The sequence below is a fragment of the Diabrotica undecimpunctata genome, chromosome 1, assembly GCF_040954645.1.
Source record: "Diabrotica undecimpunctata isolate CICGRU chromosome 1, icDiaUnde3, whole genome shotgun sequence".
Taxonomy (NCBI): Eukaryota; Metazoa; Arthropoda; class Insecta; order Coleoptera; family Chrysomelidae; genus Diabrotica; species Diabrotica undecimpunctata.
Window position 1 is genome coordinate 72,223,088 of NC_092803.1, and position 23,524 is coordinate 72,246,611.

The 23,524-nt window shown below is 33.4% G+C and overlaps 1 protein-coding gene across 3 annotated transcripts in view; it reads right to left on the minus strand.

Annotated features, from left to right (window-relative positions):
- Positions 1 to 303: 303 nt before the first annotated feature.
- Positions 304 to 23,524, minus strand: part of SmydA-1 (SET and MYND domain containing, arthropod-specific, member 1) — a 68,836-nt gene continuing 45,615 nt past the window's right edge. For all 3 annotated transcript variants that reach the window (XM_072544263.1, XM_072544260.1, XM_072544258.1), the window contains exons 4-7: positions 11,533 to 11,843; positions 10,276 to 10,643; positions 6,169 to 6,272; positions 304 to 606 (exon numbers count right to left, since the gene is read on the minus strand). In XM_072544263.1, coding sequence (XP_072400364.1) covers positions 448 to 606; positions 6,169 to 6,272; positions 10,276 to 10,643; positions 11,533 to 11,843 — 942 coding nt within the window. In that variant the 3' untranslated portion in view covers positions 304 to 447. The remainder of the gene's footprint in view (positions 607 to 6,168; positions 6,273 to 10,275; positions 10,644 to 11,532; positions 11,844 to 23,524) is intronic.

Sequence of the window (23,524 nt, forward strand, 5' to 3'; positions counted from 1 at the left end):
TACCTACTAACAACTTGTTGGTTATAAATTTTAGCAGAATTTTTTAAAATAATCTTTTTTGAGAACTATTTCCGTAGTGGAAATCTAAACGTCAAGCAGTAGTTAAAAATGTAATTGTCACTATAATCAATTGTGGCTTAATCCCATGTAAACATAATTTTATTTAACATATTACTTCTTGTCCTAGTATTTCGTCTCTTACAGTCATAGTATCATTTCTCGTTTCTTTAATTCTCTTACACGCTCATACGATGTCAATAAACTCTTGTACGATATCATTAAACTTCTAAGTAAAAAATTCAATTTAAAGGTTAACATAGTTTATTTCAATAATATTACAAAATTGTTTAAAAAACGCAACAAAAGTCATTAAACTCAACAATCATCAACTTACAAACAGCCACAAACCATTATAAAAACAAAAGATATTTATATCTTTTATAAAAATCAAGCAAGTTCATTACCCAGCGTTTTATGTAGTCTCTGAAGAACTAATTCCAGTTCTTTTAGGTTGTTCCTTGCTTGCTGACACATTTTTCCTTCAGGAAGAGCATCTGGTTCGTGCTTTAATAGTTCTATACATTGAGTAAGAAGACTTTTTGACTCCTAAAAAATATATTTTTATTAGAATCAAATTTAAAATGTAATAATATTATAAAAATTATAATTATGTCCTATTACAATTTTATTAAAAATAGGATTTTATTTTTAAAAAGTCATTCATTCCTATTAATATGTTCTTCGTTCTTTAACTTTCATCACGGATCTTCTATTTTGCTGCTAATATATTTTACAGTTGGTTCTGGCTTACGTAGACTTTCGCAAAGCATTCGATACGATAGAAATTAACAGCGTAATGGGAGCGATAAAGGAAAGTCGCTAGATTCACAGGCCTACATTTTTTTTATGAAAAGTGTTTTAAGTTTAATAGGTGTCCTATAGTAAATGGGATTTGCTGATCACGAATCTGTAATTAGTTTGTTTCCAGCACGTCAGGTTTTCAAGAAAAGCGTCTTTGAAATTTTTAATAGAAACTCAAAAATACCGACAAAATATTTATTGAATTTTTATTTAATACAAAATTACACTGCAAAATTGAGTTAGACAATATTTGTTTTTTTTTTTAATGAAACCGTTCTATATTTCCATGAAAACTGCGTTTTGTAGTCTTCTTTTTATGGATTTTGGTGATCGAATCTCTCTTCGAGGTCCAGCAGTAATCAGCCATCATTTTTGTATCCCATCTTCCTTAGTAACGTCTCTTTATCTCCTTTATATCTTGATGGAACCTCTTTTCCTGCTGTCCGCTGACAGCTCCAAGATTTTCGGGAAAACAGTCAACGTGGGAATCAAGAAAATGAAGTTTGACGCTCATATTGCATCCCAGTTTTTTATAATTTGCAACCATGTTGCCTACAATTTTTTTATAGTTTGGAGACTTGTTGTTTTCAAGAAAACCGTCTATTACTTCTACGAAAGAACTTCATGCTTCAGATTCATCCTGGGTCATTGTATTCTTATACAAAAATTCCTTCTTTAAGTTTAGTTTAAGAAAGTGTAGGAAATTTCTCGCACAGATATTTAAACATTCGCCTTGTTTATCAAAAGCTTTGAAAAATTGCTTCATCAATCCTAACTGTACGTGAAGAGAAAGCAATAGAACTAATTTTGGGTCAATTAGTGTATCACTTGCACATTTTTTTTGTCCCGGTACAAGTCATTCTCTGAGTGGCCACTCTTTCTTAACGTAATGTAAATTTCGTGCTTGACTGTCTCACTCGCACAAAAAACATGGATGCCATGTGAATGCGGACTGCTGACCCAAAAGCATGGATATTATTTTAAGATCTCCCCAGAGTTGCCAACTATATTCGCTATACTTTATTTTATTTAGTAACAACTCAAGATTCTTATATGTTTCTTTGAAATGCACAGAGTGAGCCATAGGCAGTGAGGCATAAGTATTACGATTTTGTAAGAAGACACCCTTCAGACTTATCTCAGAAGAATCAATACATAACCGCAATGATGTGGAATCGTAATTGTCAGCTCCCAATTTCATGACTACTTCAGTAATATTATGACAATACATCAGTATTGTACTCTTGAAAAAAATATTCAGCGAACTCTTTTTCACGATGCCTATACCACGAAAATGTGGTACCTGGAGCCAATAGATTTTTATCATTTAGTTGTGTTCCTAAGATTTGTACAGCATCCTTCGACAGGCCCGTCTCTCACTGTCATTTAGTTGAGCTTGGATGAACTTTTGAGGTTGGTCTATCTCAGGATTGAGTTCGTCTTCATCGGTTTTTTCATCTAAACTTTCATCTAATGATTGCTGTTAAATAGTGTGAAGAAAAGGTAGAGGAATAGGGATTCTTGGTCCATGAGATACAGGTCGTTTAGCAGAAGGTAAATTAGGATATTAAATTTTGTGTTTATTTTTTTAATTAAAACCCTTGATATCGCAGGAGCAAAAGTAGCAATCGTCTCCATGGTTTTGTGGTTCCTCCATACCATAGAAATGCCGAAGAGTAAAGAGTTACGTGTACCTTTTATCCATTTTCCCAGTAGTTCGACATACTGAAAGCACACTTTGTGTGGAGCCGAAGGTTTGTCTTTATGTTTAGTTGATGCTTTCCTATTGTTAAATCACCACACACGTAACAAAATATATCAGGACTGTTATTACACTTTCTTGATGACAATATGGCGCGATAAACATTCATAAAACAAAATACAACTCGATGCTACAAACAACTGATGATAACGAACTCTATTTGTTTGCGCTAGTACATAATACCTCACAAGGTTTTTTTAACTTTGTGAAAAATTTTGACGTGATGGGCTTAAACCGAATTCATATTCAGAATCAGCGTACCCGTATTAGCTAAGGACACATGTCAAAATCAAAACACTAAAAATTATGTCGGCCTGTGTATCGGTACTCCAAACTGATCGATAATATATAACATAATGTAACCATGGCCATAAGACTACTCAAAGATACAAAATGTATAAAAGTCAAAGAGGAATCAGACAAGGAGACACGGTATCTCCCAAACTCTCTACGGCAGTTCTGAAACATGCTTTAAAAAAATTGTAGTGGGAAGCCAAAGGAATTATTGTCACGGCAAAATGCCCTTCTATCTACGATTTGCGGACAAGATTGTTTTGATAACAGATAACTTACAAGAAATTTGAACTATGCTTACTGAGATAAGATATTGCAAGATAGCCCTCTTGCACTTGCACTTCTAGCATAGAAGTTCCCCTCAATAACTTCCCATCTAATTGTCAGACAGTTGCAATAGAACCGATGATTACCCATCACCAGCAATCCAGGATAGTGTGAACTATGCTATACAAATCACTATTTAATAATTCTTGTACCGGCATGTAAGTAGTATTTTTAGTTATTTACTATTTTATTTCAATTCATTAGATTATCTAATACCATTTTATTGGTTTTACTTTGTCTGCTTTAATTAATTTTTATTCATATTAATATCACAGACATATAATATTGGCATAATTGCTGTAATTGTTCTCTTTATAACAAAACACCCTAATGTGGGTTTTTTGTAATTTCGGCATTTAATTTAAGATGTACCGTTAAACCTGAAGATGCATAGCAAATTGTAGTATACTAAACCGGTCGTTGGTGGTATAATTAAATTGATTGTGAGTAAGTCTTATTTTATTCATCATCATTTTGGCTTTACAACCCTGTGTGGGTCCTAGCCTCCCCAAGAATTTTTTTCCAGTCGTCCCTATCCATCGCCTTCCTCCGCCAAGTACGTATTTCCCTATTTCTCATATCTTGATATATGTTATCTAGGAATCTTGTTCTGGGTCTTCCTCTTCTTCTTTGACCAATAGTTCTATCAAGGAACGTTTTTCTAGCTGGGTCGGTTTGCTCCATCCGCATTACATGGCCTACCCACCTCAGACGTCCTATCTTAATGTGTTTTACGATATCTGGTTTCTGGTATATTCTATAGAGTTCGAAGTTGTATCTTCTTCTCCAGACACCATTTTCATTTACCGCACCATAGATTCGCCTTAGTATTTTTAGTCTTATTTTATTTCTTGTTACATAATTCCAATTTTAAAGAAAGGCCTTTCAGCATAATACAACAACTATAAAAGAAAACATTTATAAACAGCTGTTACAAAATATTAAGTTCACTAATAAAACAATGAATAGCTAATACATTGAAATTAAAAAAGATTACCAGCCGGGATTCAGAGCACCTCCTCACTATGGATTTCAAGCAAACATTTGACTGTGCAGTAAGCGCAGACCTAATAGACCAATTCCACACATAGTAAAGACATGTGAATTTAGGCCATGTTTTAACCTAATATACGACATAAATAATCAAGATGATATGCCGATAAAACTTATGAAGCTACCGATAATAATAACATAGGGTGGAAGAATAGCAGAAATCATAACGGATACTCTTCTATAATGAACTATCTTACAATAAAGTCGTCCCAGGAATGCAACTCAACAATATTGGCAATATTATTTAAAGTTCACTTTAAAATCTGTAATATATGTCTGAATTGTCAATATAAATGAATCATATAAAATTAAATTATTAGAAAAATTTTTCACCAAGTAACAAAAAACAAAATTTATTTAATTTATTGTTGTTTTGTAATTTGAAAACGATTTTCGAAGTGGAAATTAAAACGTCAATAAACTTATTTTAAACTTAAGTTGTGGATTATTTTCAACGAAAATAGTAATATCATAACGGATAATGAACTCATTTATTTTAATTTAAGAGCTGCCGACATAAAAGGTACAATTATATCATTGATGTTTCAACTGGTCACGTATGCTGATGACATAGCATTGAATAGCAAAAATATAAAGGGCTTAAAATAGGAATTTGTGAAGATGTACAATGAGGCATCAGAGAGAGGTCTAGCAATAAACCAAGACGAAGCTAAATATCTAATATGTTCCAGAAAATATGCAATTAATACGACAGAGATAAATATTGGACAGTATCTATGTGTTCAAAAAGGTACAACACTTTAAGTTCCTAGGAATGTTAGTTAATGGAATTAATAATATTAATAATAAAAGAACAGAAATTACTGAAATTACAACAGTTTTCTTAAAGATAAGCAGCTTATTTAAACATAAAACTGAACATTTACACAGAAGCAATTAGACCAGTAATCACATGGTTGTTTACTGGTCTAATAAAAAGAAGTAACATAATTCAAAGAATAATACGCCCAATAAAATGGGTAATTGTAAATTTGGAAAATTAATAAACTACGAAATCAGTGAACTTTTTAAAGAAGAAGACATAGTCAGATATATCAAGGTCCAAAGAAACGTCTAGAAAGGAGAGATATTAAAGCAGTTATTAAGAAAATCGCCAAATAAAGACCAGTAAGAGGTAGACCAAAATGAGATAAAACAGATAATTGAAGATCTTGGAGTTAGTGACTGGAAAGCTATACGCAAAACAGAAAAGAATGGAGAGATATTGTAGAAAAAGCAAGTCACCAATTGTAGAAATAAAAAAGTTAATGCGGATTGATTTTCTGCGTAAAATAAATCAGAAGATTCCGAAGAAGACGACCATTTCTTTACCAGGAGTGTGGATGTAATTATAAATAGAATGAAGAAAATATTTATAAAATAGCCTGCTCATGGCAGATCATTAAGGATTGTTCTATATAGTTATAATTATGTAGTATGATTATGTGTACTATACAGTTTTGATTCTTGGAAACTATAATGTATTTTGTTCGAAACTGTATTTGTTGATTAGAATTTTATCAACTTAACCTAACTTAACCTAACAATGTCCTTCTTAACATAAAAGAATAAAAAAGACTTATGAACAACAATAAATTCCAAGAACGCGATAAATAATTGAAATAATCAGTTCTGTAGAGAAATTTCTTTAAAATAATATTTTTAAATATCATGTCTTTAAGACATAATAAAATCTGTTTCAGGACATAAAATAGGAAATCTCAGGTAATACATATAAATGTCCAGAGTTGATATCTTGTGATTTTCCTATATTTTCCTGTTCAAAGCAATGATTTATAGATAGGTGATTCAATTCCGTTCTTTATCGCCATCAAAAATTATTGTACTTATAGATTGGCTTTTATACTTACAAGCATAGACGCATAAACAATATCAGGTTCAGTCTTACGCCTAGCAATTTCCGCAAGAGCTGCGATAAGCTCAAAGAGACATACTCCTCTTACTCTCTTCTCACCTAAAAAGATAAAAAATGTAATAAACTGAATGATCGTACCGGATCTTCTATATTTTTTATCTATCATACTGTCTTTTTATCGTAACATCAGCAATGTATATATTAAAAAATTTGCTGTAAAATATGTAGGTAGTTGCTGACTACTGATGCGTTATATAGCAGTCAGAACTTCGCTTAATGCGTTGATTGCATAACCCAAATTTGGGTTATTCAATCAACGCTTAATGGAAGTCTAGTATCTATATACAATAAATAAGGCCAAACTTTTTTATTTTCGTTATATTGAGTTATATAAGTTAATGGTTGGTATTACGTCGCTGAGTCATTCAAATATCGAACAAATAAGTCTCATTAAGTATCGAGAGGTCCCTACGACATTTTTTGTAGCTTTGCTTAACAAGTCGTAGTGTTACACTTTTGTCGTAGCTCCTGGTCATAGTCATTATGGACTGTAGCTAACGGTAAAACACAAAGACGATTTTTCTGCAGCTTAAAACAAGAACACACTTTAACACAGAAAAGCCTGCTCCTGCATGATTGGAACGTTAGGCCAATAACCTGCTATCTTTAACCCTTTTAAATTTACATCAGAAAAAAGCACGACACTTAAAAGAATATATGGACATAAAATAGTACTCATAGCAGTATATGACCCAATAGACTCGGAGAATTTAATATAAAGTCAGTTTTATCAAAAGCTCTCAGATCTACTTACAAAAACTAGCCTACACTTGGATGTAATAGTAAACGTTGACGTAGACAGGAAAAAAGCAATGTTGTAGGTATATTTGAAGAAGATTTGCAGAACGAAATAGACTTATTAAACGATGTTTGCACAGTTTGTACGATGTAAACACAGTGTTCACCTGACAAATACACGAGTTTCACATAAAAATAATCATTAATATACATCAGAGAATCCGTTACAAAAACAGAAGTCAAATATTGACAACATTATGGTTAGAGTACAAAATTAAGGGGTAGTAACGCTGTATTTATATAGGAGGTGCTATCTGTGAAACTGATAATTATCTACTTATTGTCAGTAGTAATATCCCTAGGACATTGATAACAGACGAGATAATTTCATGACAATCGAAAGCTCGTTCCTTGGTAACAGCACGAAGCCGAAGGCTGAGTCCTGTTACCAAGCAACGAGCTTGAGAAATTTGTCATGAAATTATTAGGCATTCATCAATGTCCGAGGGATATTCGGCGGATAATTTTTCGAAAAAAAAAATCATAACTCAACATAACGAAACATTTATTTATTAAAAGTACAGTTAGTGAAAGTACAATTATTAAAATTTAAGTTAACATTAGAAACGTGACATTTTGAAATTTATGTGGATGAAGTTGTCAAACTCGATCGTGTTGTCATAGGGATTGAAAATTGCACTGAATGCAATTATCAGTCTAATGTTGACATGATTGGGTGAAATTGTTCCACATGACACAAAATGACGAAATTTGAATGGTTGTTAGAACAGTCGAAAAATTATCTCACTAATAGATCAATTTTCATAAAAACACCATCATCACATCAGCCTACAAAAATTGGAAATACAACAATATAGTTTTTAAACTGTCAGAGAAGACGGTATATAGAAAACTAAATTCTACAGCAAAAGGTGCCAATAAATACTCCACCCAAACCAGGAAGAAATTTATGAGTTTTTAGAGCAAGTATACAACTTAAGGCTTAAGAAGCTGTGGAATATTCGTGAGTGCTTAAATTTACGGGATTAAGATTAAGACGAGATTAGCAATTAAAATACATATATACTGATAACTGTCAAATGGTATAGATATAATATAATATCGGAATATATCAAATGCTTTACAAAAATCTTGAATATGTTGCCTGTGTGTTTATAAAAAAATTGAGCTAAAACTGTAGAGGAATATTGCCCTCAAAATAGAAAAAAAATAGAGCCATCTTGGATTATCAGTCATTACCTTGTCTTTATTTCTATGTAAAGCCAGCTTTCCTAATTACATTTCTCCATAAGTTTCCAACCTTGGTTATACCAATATCAATCTCCTTTACTGACTTGTCTCCAACCGCTCTTCTTTGGCCCTTATCTTCTACTCCTTCCAGGAACTTTCAAATCAGCAATTCTCCACATTAAGCGATTAGTGTCTCGACGTTGAACATGGTGGAACTATCTTAACCCATGCATTGCCATTTTAGCATCAACTGGTGCCACCCCTAGACTTTCCATAATATCTTATTCCTATGGTGTCTATCCGTTATGGATGTTGGACACTAACATGGCTATTTTGACTTCATTGACCGATGCCCTACAAAGTCCGGTTTTGGTCAAGTTAAACCTTTTGTGGTAAGTCATGAAGCCAGGATATTCTTTTTTTTCCTAGACCTATTCTTCCATACACTTTACCTTGAAGTATGGTCCAAATTAAGTCAAGGTATTTTAATTGCTCTTTATCCATTCTGTGCAGAACTTCTTCATTGCTAATTTTGTCTATCCAGGAAATCCTCAACATGCTTCTATGGCACCACATTTCAAATGCTAAACCGCTTTAGAAAGCGTGACTCACTGCAACTACCTTGGCACCATAATAAATAAAAAATTAAGCAACAACCAGTAGACAAGAGTGCGCATCAGAAAAGGCCCCCATCCAGCTTTAACGGGATGGGGTCTTCTTAAGAACTTCCTTAAAAATCTCGTCATATAAAAATAAGAATGACCTAGTTACAAATGAGGAGATTCTCAGAAGAATAAAGAAGAACCAAGAGGTATTGACTACCATCAAATCTCGAAAGCTACAATAATTTACATTATGCAAAATTAATTCAGATATGCCCTTCTACCAGTCATCCTACAAGGAAAAATATTTGGGAAGCGAGGTACAGGAAGAAGAACATCCTGGTTAAAGAACCTCCGAACCTACTTCGACACAACCTATGTGCAGCTTTTCTGCTCTACTGCAGACAAGATAAAGATTTCCATGATAATCGCCAATATTCGTCACGGAGAGACACATCAAGAAGAAGTAAGATAACAAAACAAGATTAATTACATATTGTATTAATTATTACCTTACTTTTTTTACTATAAATAATATAATCTATCGTACAGAATATCCAATGTGGCATAAGCTGTGTGGCAAGTGTTGCCCACGCCGTTCTGTTGAAACCACATATCGTTGGTATCAATTTTATCCAATTATGGCCAAAAAAAGTTAGTAATTATCGACCTGTAGCGCTTGCCTTTGCCGGTGATGGCCTGGCCAACGTCGTTTTTCAAAGAAATAAGGACCAATGACGCTGACAGCACAAAATTCAAATCAAATATTGTCTTTTGGGATGCATTGGACGCTGTTGAGTCACATCTGGATTGGCATTGTCTCAAATTCGACAATTCTGTCAGATGGCGTACCCATTCATCCAAAAATAGGCCTGATAAACATGACTTTTCGATGAAAATTAGTTTCCATCTGCTCCAGAAAGCATTGAGGGAACACTCGTCATCTCTATTACGTTCAACTCTTACTTTAATTAAATTTTATACGCAAAATTGACCAAGATGAGGTAGTAGAAAGGCCGAGTTCTTGTGAGTGACGTGAAATCAAATGCCTCGGTGCCGCGATTTTTGGGCTGATCTTGCGTTTCGTCGACTTACTGGTGTTGGTTCGGTATTTGCTCAAATCTATTCACCACACTGTGAACACTATTTTCGGTAGGACGACTATGGCAACCGTAAAATGGTCGAAACGTGCAGAACATTGATCGAACACAACACCCATTTTTTTATGATGCTTTAATAATATGGCCGCTACCAATAGTCAAAGAACGGAATTCTCTATGGGAAGACCCTTTATGTGTCATCTAAAAAAATAAAAATAAACTAAACGATGAATGAATCATATTATTTATTTGTTGTATAATCTATCATATTCTTTTGTAATATAATCCATTCCTGACACAAAACCCGAAAATATATAATTTATTAAAAAAAATGTTTAATCTAAAGCTTACCAGGAACGAGTTGTTTGAATAAATTCAACAAACTCTGGCCTAACCTAAATTTCAGCTGCAACTCATCATCTGAAATTTCTCTCATCCCCTCTTTTGTCTGCCCAATCAAATTAAGTAAAGCCAATTTTACGTCAGTCAACAAGAAATGATTAGGATGCAGGAGTTCTTCATAGGTCTCTATAAAACTTCTACATTCTTTGATGTTTTGTTTTGGCATATCATTCAAGTCTTTTCCGATCCTTTCGAGAAGATCTTGAACCGAGTACGATGAGAGTTTACTTGGGCATGTAGTGCAATACCAGTCTGATCCTTTGTCATTGGTGGAGTTGTCGATAAAGGTTTTTGGAATAACGTATCCCTTACAATTGCTAAAACAGATTTAAAAATAAGAAGAAAAAAAATCAATATATATTTTAAAAACAGTTCAATATAATTTTGCAGTAACAATATTGTGCACCAAATATGTCTTAAACATTTATATCTACAGAGTAGACCAAATGTCTGGAATCGCCTAATTATCTGTTAAATGGATGGCCCGAATTAAACTCTATATGTTGATCAACCAATCCATAAAATCTAAAATTATTTTTTTTTAATATTGTACTCTGCATACTTCAAAGTATGTTAAATACTGCTTTATAAACCACAAAGTCACATGTTCGTACACACAGTGTATCCAATGAGAGAAGATATAATCTTCAACATACGTATCATCCCGTTTTGTTCCTACGCCCTTGCCCCAATTTTAATTTACAATTTTAGACCATTTTTAAATTTTGTAATACACTTAGGTACTGCAATTTTTTTCAAAACTTCTTGTCTATAGGAAGCACATTGAGTTGATGAAACATGTACACTTACATCTTTTTACTTCCTGATCAGAAACACTTTACTAGTTCGGTACAATTTTTACGATAGCAGTTTAATTCCAGTACAGATTTTTAATGACACGAATATCTTTGTCATCTATTCCTATATTTTTTAGCATCTGAATTAGTTTTACATGCTGTACTTTATCGAATACCTTTTCGAAGTCAACGAAGCATGCAAATACATCTGTTCTTTGATCACGGCATTTTTGTAATAGGATATTTAGCGCAAAATTGTCTCGCTCGTTTCCATCCTCAATATTACTGTCAAAATTTGACATCTCATTATCAAGTTCTCAACAATATTCAAGGTTATAGCTTGCTTGTAATACCAAATTTTTGTTTATGTTTTCCAAATTTGTGTTTAATTTATTACATACTAACTTACCTATCTTGACATCTAAGAGCACTAAAATATGTTCCAAACTCCTCAGGATCTTTGCACCTCTCACAGGAACACCAAAAGAACTTAGAATTATACAAATGATGTCGTCTATTTGGAGTACCCCACAAAGGATCCGTATAACAAATACTTAGATGATCGCCTCGCTTGATATGAGTTCCAGCTGTTATTACTAATCCTCCTTTGTTGGAAAAACTCTTGGAACAATTGGCTGAACAACTATGTTCTAACATCGATGCTTGCTCGTAAATTGCTATATGATTGGGGTCTGTAAGAGGCACTTCATGTGAATTTACCTAAAAATTGTATTTAAGTTTAATATGTTATAGACTTATGTGAGATTATTAATTTGTTAGGACTAGACTGAGGTAAATTACGTTTTATGCATTATAATCCATTACATATCTGATTGCTAATCAGATAATTTCACATACGACATTTTAACCCAAGCCACTGGGTTATTTCACATACGACATTTTAACCCAAGCCACTGGGTTATTTCACATACGACATTTTAACCCAAGCCACTGGGTTATTTATGTGATTCTCTATTAATTGTTTCTTTTAATCTTTCGATTGCTAATGTTTATTAAGACTATAGTTGTTGTCACATTTTATTGAAGTAATAAATTATATTGTAATACTTATGCAAGATACAATATGAATGGAACTGTAGAGCCATCAAAAAACAAAGCGTTATTGAGATGGGCCAATTGGGATTTTTATAGCCACTAGCACAGACTATAGACATATATACGAATAGACTGATTGCTGCAATGCAGTCGCGTTTCCCCAGTGCGACAGAGAAAACTGGCGCAAAGCAATCACTGCATCTTTTTCTAATTTGCTAGTGACCAAGTGACCAATGAGAAGGTCACGTGGTCAATACACTTGGCCCATTAAAAAGAGATGAAAGTACTGCTTTGCGTCAGTTTTCTCTGTTGCACTGGGAAAACGGCATCGAGTTAGAATGTATGGAGCGAGCATCACGTGACTAAAAACGACATCACTTCGGCCCTATTGGTATGATCGTTGTGTCAGATCGTGTATGATTATTTACATTTGTTGTTTTAAAAATATTTTTTAGTTTTAATACATTTATAGTAACTGTAATATTATGTTGTGATAATGCATAATAATTGTTTCTTGTTCTCAACGTAGTTGCAGTGCCAGAAGTATGATAGATGTTGATAAAAATCTTCAGGAATAACGTTTCATAGGTTAGTATACAAAATATGTAAACAAAGTAATAGCCCGTACTTCAAAACATAAATTAATATTTTTTTCAATCAATATTTTTAAAAGTTTGCAAAATAGCAATTAAAAAATCCACTTCCAATAAAATACAAGTAATGAATACACAGAATATAAAGATAGTAATAAACAATTTCTAAGATTTTATAATATCTTTGAGTCCATTAATTATATTTTTTATTTAAAATATAAATTATTATTAATGCTTAGTGATGCATATAATTGTATTTTTAGGTTTCATCTCAAATCAACCAAAAGCCGAAAGTTTTATGATGAGGGATACTACCGACTCCAGTTTCAGTGATTTATCGTCTTATAATAGCAAATTTTTCTCTTTGACGAAGGACAATTAATAATATAAGTACGGTGATAAAAAGCCAAAGAATAATTGTTAATAATATTTACTGTATAAGTATATACGTATTTTTGTCTTATTTATTAGTAATTGTACATGGCCATGTACAGAGAATGCCAGATGACAGGATTCCGAAACAGATTTTGACGTGGACAACACAAGGAAGAAGAAAAAGAGGAAGGCCGAGAAGAAGCTGGAGAGAGGGAATTGAAAAAGAACTAGAGGAAAGAGAAATCCCTCCAGGCCTATGGTTAAATAGAGAAGAATGGCGGTTAGGAGTCGGAAGGCGTCGGAGAACGCTGTAAACCGATAGTAGTAGTATTAGTAATTGTATATCATTGTCATTTAACAGGGAAGTGATTATTGCTCCTATAGTATGTGTTCTCAAGGTTACATAATTATTTATTTTAGGGTAAATTTTAAAATTATTTTTAATTAAACCTTAACAGAATCAAATTCTGAGATATTTTTTTCGGGCTATTTTTGACAGTACTCAAATCTCTTAAATCCTAATATCTTAAAATTTCAATATAAAATACGGTAACATAATTTTTTTATTTCTACACAGTATTTCGATTATGATAGTTGGCAGATATTCATTGTTGTTTTTGACGTGACAACGTCTTAAATTAGGTTGTGGCTCGGAGTCACTCATGAAAAAGTGTAATGCCCGCTCACGTCTGTTACGATGAGTCACCGAACGAGAGAGAGGCCCGCCGGACCGGCGAATGCCTTGCGTCTCTCTCCCACTCAAACATGATCGGTCCGCTGCGCGCGCAACACTAGAGAATTAGGCGCGTTGGAAATTAGTTAAGTTTAAGTTTACATGTACAATGTTTTATTAAACAAAATATATTTCTATAGTTAAAATTTGTGCAATTCTTATTTTCATTCCGTTATCGTCATTATATATCTTTTCTGTTATTGCTTTTATCTAATTTTCAATCAATTCTCGCATTTACTAGGTTTCCATATTCCTTCAAAAATAGGGTGGCGCCCAAAAGTTTCTTCTCTTACGTGTATTTACCTCACTCGCTAATCTCTTGTGGTCCAGCTTTGTCGAACCACGACCGAAATACCTCTACCAGACTGAATCCCGGACCGTAGTACCCTTATATGTGTAACCATGTTGCCAATGATCAGAGCATTTTCCATCTTCCATTAGGCATACTTCTCCCCACAGCCCAAAAGTGACATTTATGAGGCTACACTTTTAATCAATGGGCATCAATCTGGTGTTACTACGTTTTAATCAATGTGTTTCCTACATTTCTTACACACGCGCATTGAGTGAATTTTAATTTTAATAGGTACCCAATGGCAAACCTTTTAATATTGATTGAATAAATCATAGTTTATTAAAAAATTATTGCAATTTTTTAAATTATGTTTAAATTTTCTTAATAACTATTCATAATAATTGTATAGAAGTTTAATTATTATTGAGTCCGGCCTGATCCCACCGCCATATTTGTATGATCGTTAACCACACGTTCTGACGCCGTTTTTAATACACACGTTAATATGATCATAACTTCTCCATAGATTCTAACTTGATGGGGAACGGGCTGGTATTACAAAAATTAATCTATCTTGTATTATATGTCTATGGCACAGACTGACAATATATAACCTAACTTATTTGTTTGAATACTATCTACTTATAGACGATACGATGATTACATAAATGTGACGCACTGACATTTATGATTTGCAAAATCGCTGAAATGCGAATATCAGCTTTTAAGTGTAAAATTAACAAAGTACTTAAAGACATTCCGAAAATGTTTTCTTGTGGCATGTTTAAGTCAAATTTTGTATTTACATCAATGAATATACTTTATTAATGAGCTCGTCTTTCGCGGAGATAAAATGTCAAAAATTCGGCCGAGATGAAGGCCAAAGATTCGCGGAGATAAAATGTCAAAAATTCGGCCAACCATTCGATTCGACAGGAACACGGGTTATACCGATAGACAGAAATTGCTTGATAAACTCTGGCATTACTTTTTTTGTCGTATATTAGTTTCATTACCTTATCGTGCACTTCCTTTATATTCTATTGTGGGGGTTAAAATTGGTATATTCGTTCGAACTAAGTAATTCAAAGGATCTCGACCATTCACATCTAGACTGGGATTCTTTGAATTGACACGAATTCGATGTAAAGTGTCATCTGGCATGTCATCCCTGTACTTGTACTACATATCACATGGATTTGATGGGAAGCATGTTGAAGTAATGATCGCAAACGATGAGCGTATCTGACTTGGAGATGCAGAAACCATTGCTTCACCGATTGTCATGTGATTATCATTTTTAAGCAAATTGAGCTGCTGACATGAACGCACTAAATGATAAGCACACTACACCTTTCAGCAGTAACAACCGTAAGTAACACTCGTTACTTATTGGATGAACTATGTAAATGCAACCAAGAGCATTAGTAAAACGCACATCCGGATGATCAGGAACCGCTTCCCCTTGCGTTGAAATTCATTCGGTTAAGTGTTCCAAGTGTAATAACGTATAATATAACATAATATATTGTATTCGCTATGTTGTCATCATCATCATCAATTAGCCTATATTTGTCCACTGCTGAACGTAGGCCTCCCGTAAAATTTTCCACCCATTCCTATCTTGTGCTTCTTGCATCCAGTTTGTGGTGATGCGCTTGATATTATCCGTCCATCTAGTCGGTGGTCGTCCTCTGCTTCGATATGCCTCTTGCCTTGGTCGTCATTCCAGAATCTTTCTGGTCCATCTATCATCCGTTAATCTGGCAACATGTCCGGCCCAAGCCCATTTAGCCATGGCTATTTTTTCCACTGCATCTGTGACTCCTGTTCTTCTTCTTATTTCTAGGTTTGGTACTTTATCTCTGATGGTAATACCTAATATTGATCTTTCCATAGCGCGTTGTGTAACTCTTATTTTATCTATTGTTCTTTTTGTCAGAGTCTGTGTTTCTGCACCATATGTACGAACCGGTAAAACGCACTAGTTAAAAACCTTTCTTTTTAAACAAACTGGGATAACAGACTTGAAAATGTTATTCAATCTACCAAAGGCAACCCATGTGAGACCTATCCTTCTTTGTATTTCAGTTGTCTGATTATCTCGGCCTAAGCGAATCTCATGCCCTAGATACTAAGCTATTACTTGATCGATGCTATGGCTCTCAATCAGAATTTTACCGCTGACTACAAGGTTGGTCATAAATTTTATCTTTGAGGTGTTAATTTTAAGACCAATTGTTTTTGACACTTTATAGAGCGTGTGCAGCATTTTTGTAGCTTTATCAACTCTATCAGATATTAAAACGATGTCATCGGCAAATCTTAGGTGGTTCAGATCTTCTCCATTTATATTAATTCCCATGTTATCCTGTCGTTCCATTTGCTTGAACATATATTCAAGAACAGCTGTAAACAATTTAGGGGAGATAGTATCACCCTGTCTAATTCAACGTTCTATTCGAAACTTCTTGGTATCTTCATGAAGGCGGACACAAGCTGTACCAGTTTCGTGAATACTTTTAATCAATGCAATATATCGGTAGTCAATGCGGCAGTCAGCTAATGCTCGAAGTATTTTATGATGATCTATAGTATCAAACGACTTTTCATAATCTACGAATATAAGAAAGATAGGCTTGTTATACTCTGTACACTTTTCTATTAGCGTTTTTATAACTTGTAGATGATCATTTTGCTATGTTGTATGATGAGGTAAAAATGGCCTCTTTATAGCTTACATATCGATCAACTTCATAGTGTCTGATTTTACTGTTGATATCGGGATTTTGAATGCCAAAAACTCGGTAAATTTTATTACATTTCTGCAGATGTATTTCAGATATTTCACTGAATTCCAAAATTCTACGTTGCAATGACTGGATAGAAGTTACGAATACGAAACAATATTGCGTTATCGACCACAATTTTTTTCTTTCATTTTTATTGTGATAGTTCTAATGTTATCATTCGGTGATCGACGCTGATACATTTTAACCGTGGTTGCCAATGATAACTATTAACAGAGTATTCAATATTTAACCATCTTCCATCTTTCGAAAAAATAGTATTTGTTACTGTTTATGTGAAAAAAAGCTACGCACAAAAAGTACCTATTACAAAGGTTACAATTTAAATAAAAACAATAATGTGCTATTATCTGGTAATATCTTTTGAAACTTTATTATAACTAAACTAAAATAAATAAAAATCTTAAGATAATTACCTATTTTATTTTAATTATCTTGTGTATATTTTAAATATTTAATAGTTTGTTATTAAAGTGTTTAAATTATTACGTCAACAAATTTACTTCATAAACAACAAAATTAGACTTTGAATATTTAACAGGATTTTGTTTTATATCTATATAGAAAACAATATCAATTATTCAAGCGCATTTGTTTATTTTTAATTTTTTTTTAAGAATTATGCTGCTATCTCGGCCGGGGACAAATCAAAAATTATGAAAATCGGTCCGGTCGAACTTAAATTATAAATGGAATAACTAATGCAGTTTTCAACCTTTATATAATTTAGTTTCCTTAGTTGGTTGGTTTCAACTGTAGAACTCGATTCTCTTTTGGAGCAGGAATGTGTAAGTTCCCTTAATGTGAAATCCTATAACAAATACCTCCTGTGACAACATTTTTAAAATTTAATATTTTTATCATATAATCTAAGGGTTATTAGGCCTTGCTCTGTGGCTAGATTCAAGTACTTTTTAAGCTGTTTTTACTGATGATAGTCCGATAGGACCGAAAACGTTCTGAAATTTTTAATACTTTTGAATAATTTAAAATTTTAATAAACATATACCATTATACATTAAATGTTTTTACTTCATTGTAAGTTTTTTTAACTTTAAATCCTTTAGCTTCTTTTAAGTGAGTATCTTCTTCTTCTTTAGATGCAAATCCACTAATGGATGTTAGCGATCACATTTTTCATTAATTCTCTATTTCTTGCAATATGTATCAGAGATTGTATGTCGTTAATCCCTGTCCATTGCCTTATGTTTCGGAGCCAGGACATTTTCTTGCGTCCCATTCCTCTCTTGCCTTCAATTTTACCCTCGATTATAAGTTGGAGGAACTGGTATTTTTCATTTCGCATGATGTGACCTAGATACGCCGTTTTCCTTTTCTTGATGGTTTCGAAAAGTTGGCGTTCTTGGTTTATTCTTTTAAGGACATCTATATTTGTGATTTTCGCTGTCCATGGTATTTTTAGGATACGGCGATAGAGCCACATTTCGAAAGCTTCTAATCTGTTTATATCCCTCGTTTTGAGTGTCCAGCCCTCTACGCCATATAGCAGCACTGACCACACGTAGCACTTAGTAAACCTTAGTCTCAGTTGAAGATCGAACTCTGAACAAGTGAGTATACAGTGTGAAATATACATTTTTAGTATAATCAACTAGCTCTAAAAGCACACCCTTATTCATCGGCTCTTCAGGCTTATTGTGACCACGTAGTTCAAGAGCGCATTTGCTGCACAGATTCAAAATATCAGTAATTTTTGATAGGAAATAACGAATTTTTGATACCATTTCGTCGTGCATTGGGCGGCTTTTCGTGTTTTTTTACCTTTTCGCCCAGATGTTTTAAGTCACGTACACCTTCTTTTGTCCTCGTATCGTCTTCTACAAATAACTAACAAACAACATAAAATAATTCATTTTCTTCTTTACATCTACACAACCATAACGTCTTGTTGTAGATACTTAAGTCTATCTTCCGCGTAAACTCCGCTCGATTTTTATAACCAGGTTGAACTTGTCTTAAATTCAATACTGGCATAGGTCCTTCATTTGTTTTAATGATAACCTGGTCCGTTATACTCAAAGAACTAAAGTTAAGTTTCAGTAATTCACGTACTCTCAGTGTCATTTATTAAGACTTCAACTTAACTCGATCAACAAAATACAATTAGGTAGTACGCATCTACACGTAATACTTAACCAATCGAATAATAAGTTTGTGAACGCCCAAATAAACGCCGTAGGTTCGCGCCTGTAGAGCAAAGTAGTCAAAAATATCATGGTGTGTGTCGTTTTCATGGTAACCCCATGCCTTTGTCGGGCGTTAGGAAATCACCCCCGAATATAGTGCGGATACTTAAAACAAATCTAATAATTGTAAAGTTTAGGCCACTTGGGTAAATAATTTAAAAAAGTTTCAACAGAAAAGTCTGAAAATAAAAGTAATATAAAAACAGGAATTACAATGTAGTATTTGTATATCATTTTTCTAGAGAGAGCGGCGCCGCGTAACTCTCCGTCACTAAGCCGTCACATACTGTAATAGTAAATTATTAGGAAAGAGTTATTTTATTTGTATATGTAGTAAAATAAATAAGACGTCTTGTTATCAAACATTTTTCACGCCAGTTATCTACTAGTTTTTAAAACTAATGCAAACATCAACTGTTCGCTATAAACTGTCCAAATATATTATTGGAAAATCTCTTTGCACTAACCAAAACAGAATACCTGCTGTGTTTCTCTTTCCAAGTACACCTGGACCCTGATTATTTTCATTTACTTATTCATTTATTTCGTGGAACATCTCTTTATAATATTAAATCATCAAAAATCCGATTTAACTCATTTTGTAGAAACATTAAACAGACATACAGGCAGGAAATCTTAAAAAGTCTGATTATTATACCTTCACGTATGTACTTTTAATTTGTAAATAAATCGTTACAACTTTTTCGTACCAAACAAACGAATGATGGTTATTACTTCCAAATATTTTGAATACAAACTTTACTGAAATATAGGTTAAATATGGTTAAATATAGTGATTCGATGAAACCGTTTTGTTATTAACGAACAAAAAGCATATGGATTGAAGTCTGAAACGAATATTCTTTGATATGACTATATCAAATATCAAAATAATATTTTAGAATTAATTAAATGATAATACTGTGATATATGAAAAAATAATATGTGGAATAAAGAAGTGAAGACAGAAATAAAAAAGAAGAAAATAGCATGGAAAAAATACATCGAAACGAGACTAGAAGAAGATAAAGAAAAATACTATAGGCAGAGAAGATTGGTAAAAAAGACAGTCACACAAGCAAAAGCAAAAAACATAGAAAGAATTTGGAGAAGAACTTCAGGAAGAACATATAACGAACAATAGAAACTTTTGGACGACAATACGACACATAAGGCAAGGAAAACGAAAGGAAATAAACACAGTAAGAGATACTTCAAACCAAATACAAATAAGCCCAGAACAAGTAGCTAGGGTATGGAAAGAATATTATGAGAAAAAATTTGATACCGAAGTGATAAAGGAAGACAATATAATCAATGAAGGCGAAGAAAACACAGAGCCAGAGCAAATAAATAGAGAAGAAGTAATAGAAGGATTATCAAATATAAAAATAGGCAAGGCAGGTAGAGATAATGAAATTGAACCGGAAATGGAAAATACATGGGAGAAGAAGGAATAAACTGGCTATGGAAAATATATAAAGAGGCGTGGGAAAAACAAACAATCCCTAAAGACTGGCAGAACAATATACAAAAAAGGAGAACATGTAAACTGCGACATCTATAGAGCAATATGTCTGTCATCGGGATGCTTTAAAATATATACGAAAATAATAGAGAAGAGACTGAGACAAGAAGTAGAAATGGTATTGGGAGAAGAACAAACGGCATTTAGACCGGGAAGACAGACAAATGACAACATATATATCATTAGAAACCTAATAGAAAGAAGCATAGATACGGGGGAAAAACTAGTATTAGCATTCATAGACCTAAGAGCAGCATTTGACACGATAGAAAGACATATTATAGGGAAATGCTTGAGGAAAATAAACGTACCTAATGCTTTGATAAAGATTATAAAAAGTACTTACAAAGAAGTAAAAGGAAAGGTACAAATAACAGGGGAAATATCTTCTTCTTCAAGTGCCATCTTCGTTCCGAAGGTTGGCGATTATCAGGGATATACGTTTTTTTTTTGAAACTGCTGACCGAAACAATTCGTTGTTGCTACAGCTATACCATTCCCGTAGATTCTTTAGCCAGGAGTTTCGTCTTCTTCCTATGGACCTTTTTCCTGCTATTTTCCCTTGCATAATTATTCGAAGCAGTTCATATCCTTCGCCTCTTGTAATGTGTCCCAAGTATTGCAGTTTTCGTCTTTTGATCGTAAATATGACTTCCTTTTCTTTATTCATTCTTCTCAAGACCTCGACATTTGTGACTCTCTCGGTCCATGATATTCTCAGGATTCTGCGATACATCCACAGTTCAAATGCCTCTAATTTTTTGGTATCAATTTTTTTCAACGTCCATGACTCCATTCCGTAGAACAGCACAGAAAGTACGTAACATCTCATCAGGCGAAGTTTCATTTCAAGGCTCAAATCTCTTCCGCAGAACACTCTCTTCATTTTAGTGAATATGGATCTGGCTTTTTCTATTCTTATTTTGATTTCTGCTGAGCTATCGTTGCCTTCATTTATAAAAGTGCCTAAATATTTGTATTTGCTAACTCGATCGATAATTTCATTGTGTAAATATAAATTTTTGACATTTTGTGTTGATTTCGATATTACCATAAATTTAGATTTCTTTATGTTCAAAGATAGTCCATATTCTTCGCTGCAGTCTGCTATCTTATTCACCAATGTCTGTAGCTCTTCAAGTGTTTCTGCGATCAGAACGGTGTCGTCGGCACTTCTCAGATTGTTTAATGTAACACCATTTATTTTAATACCTACGGATTTCTCAGAGAGTGTTCTATTCATTACGTCTTCGGAATAGAGATTAAACAGGGTTGGTGACAGTATACACCCTTGTCTCACACCTCTCTTTATTTCAATTTCTTCGGGGAAAGATCGGAAGCATTTAATTGAAAAAGAGGTATTAAACAAGGAGATAGTCTTAGCCCTTTGCTATTCATAATAGTAATGAACGAATTGATAGGAAACACTAGAGTCAGAACCAATCAACTAAAGACAATAATAGGTTACCGCAGATTACAACTGGTAACAATAGAGTCCTTAATGTATGCAGACGACATAGTACTAATAGCAGATTCCGAGAATAAAATGCAGAAACTAATGGATACATGGGTAGAACAAATAGAAGAACTGAAAATGGAGATAAACGAGGAAAAAGTAAGATAATGATAATCAGCGGCAAAGGAGATAAGGAAGATAATCAAATAAAGATAAAATGTAAAAACTCAGAATTGGAAATAGTAACAACTTACGAATACCTGGGAAGTATAATAACTAATGACGGAAAATTAGTTTGGGAAATAATAAATAGAGCAAAGAAATCAAACAAGTTATATTATGCGTTAGCCCCAACAATGGGAAAAAGAGAACTTGCACAAGAAACAAGAATAAAAATATACAATACACAATAGTGATACCGACTGTGCTCTATGCAAGTGAAAACTGGACAATTCTGGAAAAACATAAGAGCAGGATAAACGCAATGGAGATGAGACATCTAAGAAGGATAGTTGGAAAGACAAAAAGGGATAGATTAAGCAACGAGCCTATTAGGAGAATGGCCAACCAGGAACCGATAATGAACAAAATAGCAAAAAACCAAATGAACTGGTATGGGCATCTGATAAGGATGCAATCCAATAGAATAACAAGAAAAGTTTATGGAGCAAACAACATCAAAAAAAGAAAAAGAGGCAGACCAAGAAAAAAATGGATACAGCGTAGTAGAGGCGGGAAAACTTCAACAAAAATCACTCGAGGGATTGAAAATAATGGCAGGAAACAGAAAAGAATGGAAGAGGTGGGTAAATGGAAATTAAAATAGCTAGCCCAAATCCGACACCCTGATAGGGTAAAAGGAAGGGGAGAAAGAAAGAAAGAAAAGAAAAAATAATATAATCAAACAGTTACCATAAAACAGAGAATAGCTATATCTAAACCTATAAAAATTAACAAGAGCTGTTAAACAAAATGTTATTTTCTTTCCTCCTTTATTTATTTTCTATTGGAAGCTATAGTACATAAAATGTATGCAAAAACGAATACGTAGAAGTGCAAGAATACTTAACAAAGTGCAGAACTTAATGTCTAGAAAAGCAAAAGAAAGGCTAGACAGAACAATAGCTGGACTGGTGATCCTTATGGGACGCGGGGTAGGGACGTTAAGACAGAAACTAGAAATTTCGGAAAGAAGAATTTTTTTGAAAATAAATGGTGGAAAAAGCGAAAATAATAGGTGGAAAAGAAGATCCAACAAATAAATAGTATAGCTATATATGATAAGATATCCCCATCATGTTCCACCTTGACATGGAGATGGAGATTGAGTCGAACATACTATTATAGT